Source organism: Panthera tigris, chromosome B3, assembly GCF_018350195.1.
Source record: "Panthera tigris isolate Pti1 chromosome B3, P.tigris_Pti1_mat1.1, whole genome shotgun sequence".
Lineage (NCBI taxonomy): Eukaryota > Metazoa > Chordata > Mammalia > Carnivora > Felidae > Panthera > Panthera tigris.
In genome coordinates, this window is record NC_056665.1 from 105,945,590 (window position 1) to 105,961,824 (window position 16,235).

The 16,235-nt window shown below is 41.5% G+C and overlaps 1 protein-coding gene, 1 long non-coding RNA gene and 1 pseudogene across 3 annotated transcripts in view; 2 read left to right on the top strand and 1 right to left on the bottom strand.

The window, feature by feature from the left end:
• Positions 1–5,614: 5,614 nt before the first annotated feature.
• On the top strand, positions 5,615–7,043 carry LOC102955201 (annotated as a pseudogene).
• A 1,471-nt stretch (positions 7,044–8,514) lies between these two features.
• LOC122239622 lies at positions 8,515–13,840 on the top strand. The gene is made up of 3 exons (XR_006218885.1): positions 8,515–8,655; positions 12,317–12,382; positions 13,686–13,840. It is a non-coding gene; the product is annotated as an uncharacterized LOC122239622 (long non-coding RNA).
• The window catches only part of RTN1 (reticulon 1), a 226,112-nt gene continuing 220,636 nt past the window's right edge, over positions 10,760–16,235 (bottom strand). For both annotated transcript variants that reach the window (XM_042989811.1, XM_007095229.3), the window contains 3 exons: positions 16,041–16,087; positions 15,897–15,955; positions 10,760–11,523 (listed from right to left, as the gene is read on the bottom strand). In XM_042989811.1, coding sequence (XP_042845745.1) covers positions 11,481–11,523; positions 15,897–15,955; positions 16,041–16,087 — 149 coding nt within the window. In that variant the 3' untranslated portion in view covers positions 10,760–11,480. The remainder of the gene's footprint in view (positions 11,524–15,896; positions 15,956–16,040; positions 16,088–16,235) is intronic.

Consider the following 16,235-nt stretch of genomic DNA (forward strand, 5'->3'; position numbering starts at 1 on the left):
AAAGCCATGGCTGCACATGAGCCAACATCTGACTTATTGGTTCACGTGTTGATTGGGTGCTTGCTGTGTGCTGAACATTGTGCGAGCACTGAGCACATACAACAGAGGCCTATAGTGGTATCGGGGAAGGCCTCTCTGAGGAACGGACACCTGAGCCATGAGAAGGAGCCAGATTTCTCTTGTTACTCTCTTAGCGAAGGAAAATCAGGGTTCGGAGAGAGAGAACACAAAAAGAGTACAGTGAAAGAAGAGGAAGGTGAGAGAGTAGAGGTAGGAATCTGGAGATGTCAGCTTGTCAATCTCACAAGATCCTCCTTTCTTCTTGTTATGCCTAGAGGTTTACTTTCTCTGATGAATCCAGATCAATTGGATCTGGCTTTGTCACATCCTAACACTCTAATCAGTGCTTTGACTAAACACATGGATAAGATCTGTCCTCTGTTCTTAAGAAAATGGCCCAGAAGTTAGGGGAAAAGGGTAGCTTCTGAAGTACAGTTCACAACCAAGTGTAATTCCTGTATGGTATAGGGTGGTATCACACGCCCAGAGCATTTTGTGCTTTTACAACATGTGCATTTTATAACTGCTGCCATGAGTTATGTAGTCTTTATCATCATTCTCCAGGGCAATTATTATGATTATCTTATTTTTCAGAAAATCACACCAAGATGAGAGTCAATCATCTTGGGGATAACCTTGGGACAATGACAGAACAATCCTTCTGACTCCAAGTCTGAGACACATTCAGCTCTACCAGAGCTGTTTTGTGACTCCCCAACCAGGGCAGGGAGCTGGGGCTGGGGTGGGGATGTCAGCAGAGTCACGGAGTGTGGCCAATGAGCATGGGGTGCATGGAGAGAAGCAGGAGCCCACCAGAAATTTGGGTGGTGATTTCACCGTAAAGGGCCTTGAATTCTAAGCTCAGGAGTTTGGATTTTATGCTTCCGGCCATGCTGCTGTGAGAATGTTGATGGAGAACAGATTAAGCTGCTCCCTGCTGGCAGCTGCTTGGTAGTTGTTTATTTTTGCCTAAGGTAACATTTTATGGTATACAGAATGTCATTATTAATTACAGGCATTGTGATATTTTCAAGTGAGCATCTGAAGAGTAATTAGAAATTAAATTGGGCCTGAAACAACAATGCCATATTTAGCAAGAATGCCATTCTTCTCTGAAGTCACTGATGTTTCAGGTGTCATCCTTATTTAGAAAGTTAGCAATGATTGGGGCACCTGGGTATCTCAGTCCGTTAAACAACTAACTCTTGATTTCAGCTCAGGTCATGATCTCACGGTTTGTGGGTTCAAGCCCCATGTCAGGCTCTTTGTCGACAGTGTGAAGCCTGCTTCAGATTCTCTCTCCCTCTGTCTCTGCTCCTCCCCCACTCTCTCTGTCTTAAAAATAAGTAAACATTAAAAAAATCTTAGAAAGGCAGCAATGATGGTATGAATATAGCAATGAAGGTAACACTTAGCATTTTTTCTAGGTATTTCCAACACTCAAGATCTTTAAGTAGCAGCATTCTTCTTTTCCTTATTTTAATCTATTTAATTTTTAGAAAAAAATTTTTTAATGTTTATTTATTTTTGAGGGAGAGAGAGCACAAGCTGGGGAGGGGCAGAGTGAGGGAGACACAGAATCCCAAGCAGACTCAGGCTCTGAGCTGTCAGCACAGAGCCGGACACGGGCCTTGAACTCACAGATCGTGAAATCATGACCTGAGCCAAAGTCGGTCGCTTAACTGACTGAGCCACCCAGATGTCCCAATGTAATTTTTTTTTTTTTCAAAAAAAAATTTTTTTTAATGTTTATTTATTTTTGAGACAGAGAGAGACAGAGCATGAATGGGGGAGGGGCAGAGAGAGAGGGAGACACAGAATCGGAAGCAGGCTCCAGGCTCTGAGCCATCAGCCCAGAGCCTGACGCGGGGCTCGAACTCACGAACCGTGAGATCGTGACCTGAGCTGAAGTCGGACGCTTAACCAACTGAGCCACCCAGGTGCCCCTGTAATTATTTTTAAAAAGTGTTTTAGATATGATGATTCATCTGAAGATGATTCAGTAAAGATCACTGGAGTAGGTAAGCTCTCCATTTGATTTAAAAATCTGTCCTCTCTTTTTTGTCTTTAGCAAATTTAGAAAATGTCAGATAACACTGGCTGACTGTTCTTTCCATATATGGCTGCAGTTGAGATTTTCCAGATTCATTTGGAAAATAAAAATATAAGTAAGTCATTCCAGCTTTCAATCCCATTCCTTCCCACCCCCTCAAGGACCTTTCTCAATCAGCTCCCCCTCACCTCATGTGTTAGTCAGAACTCTTGCCCAGGCATCTTACTAAACCCTTCTGCCACCCTCCCTCTCTGTTTCCCGTCATTACCAAACTTCTTAAGTGTGGTCTACATCTGGGCAGTTGTGCATCCCTTCACCATGAATTCTGAATTGCCTCCTCATCTTCTAACAGCCTTTCCTCAAGCCCCATTCCCACCCATCTTCTTTCCTGAAGGATCCAATATCATTACCCACTTTCCCCAGACCTTCTCTAGAAATTCATTCCTCATTGGTTCTGACTATTCCCCCTTCACTTCCCCTCTCTCTGGCTTCTCGTATTCTTCCTCCTGTTTGTTACAAGGGGGTGATCTGCCTGGGCTCCATCCTTGGTCTTCTCTTCATGCTCTCTAAACTCCTCCCTCTACGGAAATGAGTCTACACAAATAACTCTCAGGGTGTATCTCTTGCCCAACCTCTCCCGAAACTACTGGTCTTGTAGACTAAACATCTTCATCCGGCTGTGCTGCAGCATGTCGAAGTCAACCTGTTCAAGATCAAAGTCTGCATTGAAGGTGGTTTCTCTGCCTACTGAGATGCCAGCCCATCTCAGAGCTGTCTCATTCATAAATTCTTCCTTGATCCCAATAATCTCAGAGCCTCCAAAGCACTTTGTTCAAACTTTTCATGGATGGCAATTATCCTAGACTGAGTGGTCTTATAGTTTTCTGTGTAGTTTTTCTGTAGAATTTATTACTAAATAGCTTGGTAACCTTTCTGCCTTAATTTTCTCATCTGTAAAATGGGGCCTTCATTGTAACGTACTCACGAGAATTAAGCAAATTAATATAAAGTGTTTAAAACAATGCCTGAAACAAAATGAGCCACTCCATAAATTTAGTTGTTGCTATTATCTCTATACTAAGAACTCTTTAAAAGAGAGGACTGTGTTTTACAACTCTTTGAATCTCTTGTAGCACCCAGCATAGCAATTCGCACATAACAGATGCTTAAGATGTTACTGAAATGGATAATAGGAAAAGAGCCATGTATTCAGAATTTTTAAAAATATATAATTCAGGGGCACCTGGGTGGCTCAGTTGGTTGGGCTTCCGACTTCGGCTCAGGTCATGATCTCACAGCTTGTGAGTTCGAGCCCCGCGTTGGGCTCTGTGCTGACAGCTCAGAGCCTGGAGCCTGCTTCAATTCTGTGTTTCCCTCTCTCTCTGCCCCTACCCGGCTTGTGCTGTCTCTCATAAATGAATAAACGTTAAAAATTAAAAAAAAAAATATATATATATATAATTCAAAATCTTCCGCAGTTCAGCATTTATTAGAAAAAAATACTAGAGGAAAAAGGCAACTTCCTCAGGGTCTCATACCACTTTTGTAACCAGGCCAGTATGGCAAGAACTGACATTCATGAAGACATTAATGATCATTGCTATTACAAGACCCTGAAGGACATTTTGAATCACCAGATTCTAAGTCAATTGGTTCTAAGATTGGTTCCAAGTTAATTTTATTATACCTGAATTATTATTCAATTTTTATTTAAAAATGGTAACTTGAGGCGCCTGCGTGGCTCAGTTGGTTAAGCTTCTGACTTCAGCTCAGGTCATGATCTCACGGTTCGTGAGTTCGAGCCCCGCGTCAGGCTCTGTGCTGACAGCTCGGAGCCTGGAGCCTGCTTCGGATTCTGTGTCTCTCTAACCCTCCCCACTTGAGCTCTGTCTCTCTCTCAAAAATAAATAAACATTTAAAGAAAAAATGGTAACTCTTACTTAACCATGATTTCACAGTTAATGAGATTTCTGAATTCTCAGTTTTGCCAGATGAATGAGCTTCTGAAGTTGAAAAATGAATTGTCACAGCGGCTTGAGCTATTACGATTTCTTTTTCTGTTGCAATGTGGATGCGTGTTACGGTTTAGGATAAATGTGTGTGTAAAATTAAGTCATGGTATAGAGCTCTTTAAGGTTTGTGCACTTTCTTTTTTGCCCCTGTTGATGGCAGGGTTGTTAGGTAATGCCTGAATAAGTACCTTCTTCTTTAATCACAAAGGTCAAAGCAGCAAAATTGTGTGTTTAGGAAAATACTCCATCCTCTGCGGTTAAGCCTTTGGAATTTGTATGTTCTTCCAATAAATGCCCATTTATGGTTCATATACTTTAGTGATTTTCTTTACTAGCAACCAAATAGTCTTGCTGAGTCAGCACTGCTTCTGAGCTAGAGACTGTAGGAAGAGGGGCAGAGAAACACAGGAAAGACAGTGTCACTCAATGGTAAGAGCCCAGACAAACAGGGTTCCAAGTCCTTGCTTTATCACTTGGTAGTTGTGTAAACTTGTGTCAGTTATTTAAACATCTTTAGTTACAATTTACTCATTTGGACAATACATATAAAAATATTAATCATGTAGGATTTTGAAATTCTGAGGATTAGAAACGATGTTTGTAAAGAGCCCAGCATAGTGTCTGACTCAATGATGCTATATCATTGCTAAAAGGTGTCATTTAATAGTCTTAAAATAATTGTTTTAAAATGATCTATTAACTAATAAATCAGATAGCTAAATTACATATATATTAGTCAATTGGCTTAAAACATTTAATATAATAACCAACTTGGAATTTAAAGAATGCAAATAAAACTAAGGTAAATGTTTGTAAAAATGAAAAAAGTTAAATGTACTTTACCTAATAAGAAACCCTATAAGCCCAGGAGGAAAGGCTCTTGGTTTAGCACTGTTCTTCCCAATGTAGGTAGGGAGATTAAAGACTCTGCCATAAACTGGGCACCCACATGGGTTCACGCAGATAACCTAACAGAACATAATAGAGTCCCTGAAGAAAGCTCCATCTATTCTGTTAGGAATATATTTTGTGGTAGCCAGCATCTGGGTGTTCTCTCTCACTGAGGGGAAACAAAAAGCCACGGGCTACATCCCATTAAGCAAAAAGGAAGACGGTATCAATTTGCCATCAAGAGATTATAGAGGAATAGATTCCCACGATGCAGGGCTCAAACCCACAAACCGTGAGGTCATGACCTGAGCTGAAGTCGGATGCTTAACTGACTGAGCCACCCAGTGCCCTTTAAATTCCCTTTTGATTTCCTTTTTGACCCAGTGATTGTTTAAGATTGTATTGTTTAATTTCCACATATTATGTGAGTTTTCCCATTTTCTTGTTTTTAATGATTTCTAGTTTCATTCCATTGTGGTCAGAAATGATACATGGTATAATTTTATCTTCTTAAATTTGTTAAGACTTGTTTTGTCAGTGATTCTGCATGAGATTAGAGCACACGTTGGCCGCCTTCTTCTCCGCTGTTTAAGCCTTCAGCCTTGCTGCCATTGAATTGCCAAGATGTCGCTTTCTAATAAGCTGACTCTGGACAAGCTGAACGTGAAGGCGAAGTGGATCATCATGAGAGTGGACTTCAACGTTCCAATGAAGAACAACCAGATAATAAACAACCAGAGAATCAAGGCTTCCATCCCAGGCATCAAATTCTGCTTGGACAATGGAGCTAAGTCAGTTGTTCTTATGAGCCATCTGGGCCGGCCTGATGGTGCCCCCACGCCTGACAAGTACTCTTTGGAGCCAGTTGCTGTAGAACTCAAATCTCTGCTTGGCAAGGATGTTTTATTCTTAAAGGACTGTGTGGGCCCAGAAGTGGAGAAAGCTTGTGCTGACCCAGCTGCTGGGTCTGTCATCCTGTTGGAGAGCCTCTGCTTTCATGTGGAGGAAGCGGGGAAGGGAAAAGATGCTTCTGGGAATAAGGTTAAAGCTGAGCCAGCCAAAATAGAAGCCTTCCAAGCTTCACTTTCCAAGCTAGGAGATGTCTATGTCAATGATGCTTTTGGCACTGCTCACCGAGCCCACAGCTCCATGGTGGGAGTCAATCTGCCACAAAAGGCTGGAGCTTTTCTTGATGAAGAAGGAGCTGAACTACTTTGCCAAGGCCTTGGAGATCCCAGAGCGACCCTTCCTGGCCATCCTGGGCGGAGCTAAAGTTGTAGACAAGATCCAGCTGATCAATAATATTCTGGACAAAGTCAATGAGATGATTATTGGTGGTGGAATGGCTTTTACCTTCTTCCTTAAGGTGCTCAACAACATGGAGATTGACACTTCTCTGATGAAGAGGAAGCCAAGATTGTCAAAGATTTGATGTCCAAAGCTGAGAAGAATGGTGTGGAAATTACCTTGCCTGTTGACTTTGTCACTGCAGAAAAGTTTGATGAGAATGCCAAGACAGGGCAAGCCACTGTGGCCTCTGGCATAACTGCTGACTAGATGGGCTTGGATTGTGGTCCTGAGAGCAGCAAGAAGTATGCTGAGGCAGTCGCTCGGGCTAAGCAGATTCTGTGGAATGGCCCTGTGGGCGTATTTGAATGGGAAGCTTTTGCCCAAGGAACCAAAGCCCTCATGGATGTGGTGGTGAAAGCCACTTCCAGGGGCTGCATCACCATCATAGGTGGTGGAGACACTGCCACTTGCCGTGCCAAATGGAACACAGAGGATAAAGTCAGCCATGTGAGCCCTGGGGGTGGTGCCAGTTTAGAGCTCCTGGAAGGTAAAATCCTTCCTGGGGTGGATGCTCTCAGCAGTGTTTAGTAATTTCCTGCCTTTTGGTTCCTGTGCACAGCCCCTAAGTCAACTTAGCACCTGTTGCATCTCTACTTGGCATTAGCTAAAATCTTCCCCCACGTCAAGATTCAGCTAGTGGCTAAGAGATGTAATGCCAGGAACCCTTAAAACAGTTGCACGGTATCTCAGCTCTTCTTTACCGCACCAAGATACCATCTGAATTTCTTAGTGACTAAACCGTTGTGCATTCTAAATTGCATATATTTATATTTTGCCTGTTAAAAGAAAATGAGCTGTGTTAGCTTCCCTGTTTGAAGTAGCTTATTCTGATTAGCTTTGGCGTTGTTTCACTGCTCAGCATGGAAATAAGATGAAATTCTAACTGTGGGTGGGTAGGGTGACAAAGTCGGTGATCTATTCAATAAATAATAAAAGTATCCATTGAAACTGGAAAAAAAAAGACTTTTTTTGTCATCTAACATGTGACCCATCATAGAGAATGTTCCATGTGCACTTGAGAAGATTGTGTATTCTTCTGCTGTTGGGTGAAAAGTTCTGTATATGTCTGTTGGGTCTATTTGGTCTCTAGTGTTGCTCAAGTCCCTTGTTTCTTTCAATCTTTCTGTCTGGGTGTTCTGCCCATTATTGAATGTAGGGTGTTGAAGTCTCCTACTATTATTGTTTATTGTCAATGTATACTTTCATATCTGTCAATATTTGTCTTACATATTTAGATATTCTGATATTGGATGCATATATTTTTACAACTGTTATATGTCCCTGTTAAACTGACCCTTTCATCATTATATAATGACCTTCTTTGTCTCTAAATACAGTTTTTGACCTAAAATCTACTTTACCAACCAGTTTCATACTTGAGTCTCTTGTGTTGCTGTTTAGTGTCCTTTCATTTCTACTTGAACCCCCCCCCCCTCCTTTAAAAGCCAGAAGGAGCTCATACCAGTAGAATCCCTTTAGAAGGAAACTGTGGCCTAGGATACAAAAGAATTCATTTCAATTTATTCATCAAAGAAAAAGTGAACTAATTTTGTAATGTTGAATGTATCAAAAAGAAAAAAATCATTTTGAGGAGCTTAAATATGGTGCCCAGTATAAAGCAGTAGAGAAGCAGGTTGGAATCTGAAGGCAAATGGCCCTTTTGCCTGGATCAGCAGAGCACTAAACCACTACTACAATGGCTAACACCAAAACACCAGCGGTGGCTCTTTCATGTCCCCTACCTCTTCTCTGTACTCTAATGAGAGTGCTAAAGTTTGGGTGCTGGGAGCTCTCTTCAAGGACAGTGTGGTGATTACTAGAACCCTGTAGTAGTGAAGTGAGGTCCAGCATTCGGCCACACTCAAGTACCTTTGAGTAAGAAAGGAGCCAGTTCACTTCTTTTCAGCAGTACTTCCCTAGTGGGGAACAAGGGGAGAAATAGGTCTGGGCTCTACACAGGAGGCAAAGTCTTCAAAATGGCCTAAGGGCCATTGTGAGGCCTGGGGTGGTATGATGGGTTGAATTGCGTCCTGCCAAAAAGAGACCTTGAAGTCCCTAACCCAGTACCTCAGAATACGACCTTATTTGGAAATAGGGTCTTTTACAGAGACAATCAAATTCAAGTGAGGTCACAAAGGTGTGCCCTGATCCACCATGATTGCTAACCTTCTGAAAAGAGGAAATCTGGATACAGAGAGAAGACCGTGGGACGACACACAGGGAGGAGATGGCCATGTGCCAGGAGTGATGTATCTACAAGCCAAAGAGCACCATGCAATGCTGGCAGAGGTAAGGAAGGACTCTCCCCTAGAGCTATCAGAGAGAACATGGCCTTGCCAACACCTTCACTTCAGACTTCTAGCCCCCAGAACTGTGAGGGAGTAAAGTTCTATTGCTTTAAGTCATCCAGTTTTTGGCATTTTGTTAGGGCAACCCCAGAAAACTAACACAGGTGGGGAAAGAGCACCTTTACTCCTGAAATGAGACATAAGGCATACCACAGCTTCTGTGTCTCCCTACCCTGTGTTTGTCTGGCTCATCCATAGGCCGTAAAATTTTTGTACTGTGCACAGCTTTCAGGATGACCTCACTCACTCTGGGCCCCTGGGAGATCCTGTTCTTGGTCCTCTTCTTACCTGTTCATAGAGTCCTCACATTATATCCATCGCCCAGAATATCATGTTGACTGATATTATGTGCCCCATGCTCCCTTTGGTAAAATTCTATGTCCGTACCTATCATTTTGTAAAGACAGGGGTTTCCTCGGGAAACGTTCTCCACCACTGCCAGCAAATGGAAATTTCTCCTTAGATCCTCCTGATGCGCGGCTGCTTATGAAAGGAATTCTGGGCTAACAGGAGGGAGGAAGATGCTGCGAATGCAGATGTGGGGGGGGAGGTTAATTCTACACAGTAAAGCTTTTGGAGGAAACTTCATCTCAAAGGGCTGGAGACTGGAAAGCACACATAGAGAAAAAAGATCCTCTTCTGTACCTACTAACCATAAAGAATGGCAGGCACCAAACCCAGCTTAATATCTTCCTCCCCCATACCAGGTCTTCTGGGATTTCTACCCTGAAAAATGGTATTGCGTTCTCCTGAACAGCCAGTCTCAGACGGAGCTGGGCTAAGGCGAGGCACGCGAACTGCCAAGGGTGTGAAATTTGAGGAGGGCCAAGGTCAGCCTTGGTGTTGAAACCCCACATCTAGTCCATCACCAACTCCGATCCCATCTCCCTCCACATCATCTCCTAGAGGCTCCTCTGGGCACAGTGGGTGCTTGGAGCTCAAACTCCTTAGCATTCAAGTTTCTTCCTAGTGGTCTCAACCCAGCCTTTCAGCCTCACCTGGCACCACATCTTCAGCCCAAGCATCTTACAACCCATTTCAACTTGTCACTCACCATTCTCAGTGGATGCCATGTATTTCTGTGACTTAGCATCTTAGGTGATGTTCTCTCTTCGTACTGGGATGAACCACCTTCTCCATCTGGAAAACCCAGCCGCAAAGTTCACCTCCTCTGAGAATCCTTCTCTGTTGCTCTAGTCTTGTAAGCCAGCTCGTATTTCCTGCTGCCTTTTATTTAGTTAGTTTATTTAGTTTTCACATAGCCAACTCCCATCTCCCGCCATACTGGCCGTTGGCACAATGTCCAGTTGCCCTTATGGTCGTCACACCACTTTGTACACAAGGGTACCTCCATAAGTGCTTATGGAGCCCAAGCATAAAACTGGTCAAAGGCAGCGTTTTGTAAGTTACTATTCCTTTTTTCTCCTACTACTTTTATTTTTCCCACTGCTACTATTTTCATCCACTTCTTCCTCATCATCTTTGACTTTTGATCTTAACAGTGAAATAAAATATGCAATTGGATTTTTATGAAAAGCAGCAAGCAATCCTTAGAAGATTTGTCTTGATGATGGCAGGAACTGTCATCTCTCTTACTCACAGCCCTCTTCTCTGTGCTTGGCACCCAGTAGGTCCTCAAGAAATAGTTAACAAAAGAGTGGCTTCCTAGCAAATATAATTATTGCATATTATTATAAGAAGTCTATAGAAGGACATATATATATATATATATACCTGCTTAAGATATCTACATCAATCCCACAGAGTACAACATGAAGAGTATTTTCCAGTTTTACTACTTTGTAGTGACTTCTATAAAGACCCCAAAGGAGCCATATACTAAGTTGAAGTTGGACCATGCAGTCCTGAAGACAGGAATAAAGTGAGCTCTTGGTCTCAGGCTTCCCAGCCTGTCCTCAGAAGATTCTAGCTCTTAGAACTTTTGCATTTTCTGGTAAGACCACAAGAAGAGAGGGAGAAGGTTTTACATTTAGTAACATTTATTTATGCATTCAGTATCAAGTACATAAGTGCAAATATCCAGAGTCCATAATTAGGTCCATTAGGAACTACAGAGAAAGTAATACAAATCGTAATAAAGTTAACATGCTGGTACTTTTTTTTACCATACATGTAAATCAGCCTGTCAGTCCCACACAACAAAAGTACTGCATGTTTTTTTTTGGGGGGGGGAGGGCAGGGAGGAGGGGTTATTCATTTATTTAATTATTTTAAGTTATACAAAACTGATTACCATAAGTACGGTCGACTGTTTTTATTTTTATGTTGTGTGTTGGAAAAACACTAAAACATCAGTCTACAATTCTATATATTGTTATTAAAGATTAATCCAACCAGCAACCCAAGGACATATAAGCGATTTCCACTACTGCATCAGTGCACTCGGCAGGAAGGGCCTAGCCACGGGGAACGTCAGAAGCTACAGAAGCATTGCAGAGAGGAGGAGGAGAACACCGAAGAAGACAAAATAAGCTGGGCTCTCACCATCATGCACTTTTTTTTTTTTTTTAGCAACACAAAATTAAAACCACATCTAATACACTTTTCTCTATACTTTAGTGCTTGACACAAGTGACTCAAATATCCTAAGAGTACAGGAACAGCCTAAAAACAGCTGTTTTAAAGTTTGTCTCTAAGATTATGGTACTGGGGGGAGAAACAATCAATTTGCAGTAACATGTAAGAACAGAGTTGTTACCACTCCAGACATTCTGGTTTGTGTCCAGTCCCTGGTGGGATATCGATTTACTCAGCATGCCTTTTAGCGCCTGGGATTTTAGCCTGAATCCTAAAAAGACAATATCAAAAAACAGTAAGTCACAAGTGTTATTAATAAAATCATTTTGTGACTTCATCATGTGCTGTTGCCGTAATTAGCTAGCTGACCAAATAGGCTAATATTCCAAAAGATACTAAAGTATGTGAGTGTCTGTGAACACATTTCTATGCAACAATAGAGACCTATTTCTGTGCGTCTACCTGAGACCCAGAAATGACTGGGACAGGCTCTATCCATCTAGTCCACATAGAGAAGGGAGTGGCACTGAGGTCTACTGCACCAGGTCTAGGACTTTCTCCACACTCCTCTTAACCAATCTCTAGGCAGTAATAGGATGATGGTGCTGATGGCGATGATCGTGCTGATGTCTAATATTTATTGTGTCTTACATCCAATCCAAGTAAAAGTACTTTATAGACATTATCTCATTTAATCCCCAACAACCATATGAGTTAAGTATTTAACATTACTAATGTGCAGATAAGGAAACCAGCTCAGAGAGTCAAATAACATTTATGATGAACTCATGTAGCTAAAAATACCAGAAATGGACTCAAAGTAGTCTGATTCCAAAGATCGTGTTCTTAACTGTTTTACTAAAATGATGTCGGTTCTTCTGCTGGGAATTATTCTAACATGGGATCAGAATTTCAGAGGCGAAGGAGCCTTAGAGGTAAGACCCCCACCAAGAAATTTCCTTCAAGATTTAGTGTCAGGCAAAACAGGTTCTCTTCAAAAACTGCTGTTCCTTCCTTTCTGATAGCAAGACCGATCTAACTTACGTAGTTTCTCTTTTTGCTAGCTACCGAGAAGCTCAGATCCAAATCTGAATGAAGCTCAATTATAGAAACCACATTAGTCCTTACGGGTAATGTTTTCTTTCTATTTCTTTTTTTTTTTTTTTTTTTAATTTTTTTTTTTCAACGTTTTTTATTTATTTTTGGGACAGAGAGAGACAGAGCATGAATGGGGGAGGGGCAGAGAGAGAGGGAGACACAGAATCGGAAACAGGCTCCAGGCTCCGAGCCATCAGCCCAGAGCCTGACGCGGGACTCGAACTCACAGACCGCGAGATCCGCGAGATCGTAACCTGGCTGAAGCCGGACGCTTAACCGACTGCGCCACCCAGGCGCCCCTCTTTCTATTTCTTTTCCCAGCCTTGATTTCCAATGTTAATTAACAATTACATTGCACATGTAGGTTCATACATCGTACATTCTTTGTCTTTTCTCCTTTCCACTTTAACAGGCCTAGACTCTTGTCACCTTTTGTGAATTACCATAGTCTCCTAGCTGACCTGATTACGTTTCCACTCCCCTGTTCAGTTCTCCTCTCACTAGATTGTCACAGTATGCACATCTGTGTGCACATACAGTGCATATCACCCCCGCATAAAAACATCAGGGGCTGTCCATTTCCTGTTGGGCCAGAGTCACCATTCCTTACAGCGTTCAATACTTGACCTCAGCCTCTCTTTCTAGAGTCTTGGCAGTTGATCTTTCCACTCATTTAAGCTTTAGACACACTGGTGGACTCATTATTTCCTACATGACCCACATTTTCATGCTTCTCCCTTTGCTTACATTATCTCTTCTTCCTGCAATGTCTTTCCCCTCATCACCCACATGATGAATGTTTACCCATCCTTCAAGGTTGCCATAGACTGAATATTTGTGTCCCCCACCCCACCCCCCTGCCCCTTGCTCAAATTCGTATGTTGAAATTAACCCACATTGTGTTGGTATTAGGGGATGAGGCCTTTCAGAGGTGATTAGGTCATGAGGGTGGAACTTTCATGAGTAGGATTAGTGCCCTATAAAAGAAACCCCAGAGAGCTCCCTTCCACTTCCACCGTGTGAGGACAGAGCAAGAAGTCTGTAACCTGAAAGAAGGCCCTAATTAGAGCCTGACCGTGCTGGCACTCTGATCTTGGACATCCAGCCTCCAGAATGGCGAGACATAAATTTCTGTTGTTTATAAGCCACCAAGTCTATGGTACTTAGTACAGTGGCCTGAACTAAGACAAAGGCCTTCATTTTAGTAAGGATTTAATGCCATTTCCATTACCCCTCCAGGTAGGAACAGTTATTTCCTTATCTCCCTGACCTTAACATTTTATACAACTCCATTGTAGTTCTTATATTGTCTTATACTTATTTATCTCTTTACAGTTTTATCTGCACAGAGAGGCTGAGAGCTCTACTAGAGTGGGGATCAGCTCATTCATCTTTTTACCCTCCGTGCCTGTTCCACGCAGTACCTGGGGCATAACAGGCATGTCTCTTTTTGGAGCCAACCAACCTATTGACCAAATAAAAAATTAATAGATGTGATTTGTTCAAGATCCCCCAACTAAGTATTGGATAACTTAGGACTAGAATGTCTAGCTTCTGATTTCTAAGCTCCTATTCTGGTGTTCTCCTTCCTATTCCGGTGTTGCTACAGTTCCCCAAAACACAGCTCTTAATTGCCAAAAAGTTACCTGGAGAGTTCATTAAAATACGGATTCCAGGTCCCCAATCCTAGAAATTCGAATTCTCTAGGTCTGTTTTAAGAATCTGGGAACTGGTGTCTTTGACAGTTTCCCAGGTTTTGGCAACCACTGACTTTTACACTATACCATGGGGCCATTCCTTAATACGAAATAATGAATACTTTATCCTCAGTTTGTTGATTTTCATGAGGTTTTAGTTGCATTTGGGTCCAAGGAGATAATTTCAGACATTTTGAAATGTGCCACAGATCTGATCTAGATCCAAATTCACCATGAATTTAGGAGGAAGAATTATGAGCAGTACACAATAAAACAAAACAAAAGAAAACAAGACAAAACGCTTCCTATAGTTTAGGAGAGAATCATAACTGATGATGCACAAATCAAATAGCAGAGGAACTTTAAAATGGTTGCTTTCTCTTATCTGTTGGTGTTGTTGATACATCATTGGCTGTCTAACATATTTCCCTCTAATTCTGACCACCACTGAGGTCTAGCCCCATGATCTTAAGATTAGGAGAGGGAGTTCAATCTCAACATAGTCTAGCCCTTTTGTGACATGTATTTCCAGTTGGAGCCTAGGTCAGCTTTTGATTAAAACAAAATCAGTAACAAAATGACAATATAAAAACTATCATTCCAGGTGGTTTAGACTGACATAAATTTACAAACACTAATTTATTTAAAAATTATGAAGAACTAAGTTTAATGTCCATACTAGCTGTGGATACTTATAACTGGAATCTTTATTTGCTAATATACAAAGGAACCATAACGTAGAGTCTGTTTAAAGGGCTCCTGGGTGGCTCGGTCTGTTGAGTGTCCGACTTCTGCTCAGGTCATGAACTTGCGGTTCGTAAATGGGCTCGCTGCTGTCAGTGCAGAGCCCACTTCAGATCCTCTGTTTCCCTCTCTCCACCCCTCCCCTGCTCAAGCTCTCTCCCTCTCTCAAAAATAAACATTAAAAAGAAGAAAAAATAAAAAGCAATGGTGTTAATTAAATAAGCAAACACACACCCTTGTTGAGTCAAAATGGTGTAACAGAAAATATAACAAATATTACAGATTTAAACATTTTTTCAAGTTGGAAAAATAATTTCAATGGTTTAAAAATCAGTGCTCTTTACAGTGAGTGTTGTATGCAAGCAATGAATCATGGGAATCTACCCCAAAACCAAGAGCACACTGAGCACACTGTAGGTTAGCCGATTTGACGATAAATTATATTTAAAAAAATCAGTGCTCTTTATTGTTTGAAAGATTGAAAATGTACGTTAATTTGATGGTTTTTATTTCAATCAAACTGTTGTAAATTAATTTTAGTTTTCTGAATCAGGCTTCCTTCTTTCCTCCAACCCATCTTGTTCTTGGACATGAGCCAGTCTCCAGATAAAGCATAATATCATTCATTCATTAGAACTCATTCATCATCATACCTGAATTAAGCCACTGAAGTTTTACTTGATTAAGCATTTTAAAGTGTATAATTAATTTTCTGAAATCATATGATTGGGAAAGGTGTAAATGCCTGACTCCAGTAAGTGAATGATCATAAATGAACTTACTATTTTATTGTCCTTTTATTACCCATATCTAATCCACACAAATTCCTGCCTAAGATAGTCTCTCCTTTTGGGGCGCCTGGGTGGCTCAGTCGGTTAAGTGGCCGACTTCGGCTCAGGTCATGATCTTGCACTCCGTGAGTTCAAGCCCTGTGTCAGGCTCTGTGCTGACAGCTCAGAGCCTGTTTCAGATTCTGTGTCTCCCTCTCTCTGACCCTCCCCCATTCATGCTCTGTCTCTCTCTGTCTCAAAAATAAGTAAACGTAAAAAAAAAAATAAAAAAAAAGATAGTCTCTCTTTTTTAGGAACTGCACTGTGTAACTTACTTTGCCACAACAGCGTTTATGTGAGTCCTCACAAGTCCCAGATATTGGTCAATCTGTGCCTACAAAGAAGAAGAAATCATGAGCACATCCAAAGGTCACAAGGTCAAAATTTAAGGTGACTATCTGACATCACACAGGACTTACCTGGTGCTTAACATACACTACAGGTAGAGTAAACATTGAAACCACAGCTGGGATGAAAAACAAATACAGTATTAAAATTCTGAGAGTTATCAGTGAGAATAAGCTTTTAGATACATCTTTATATAATTATGTAATCTTATAGCATTATTTTATGGTAGCTAGCATTCTAGCTAAAAGGTGGCAGGACTGGGGGCA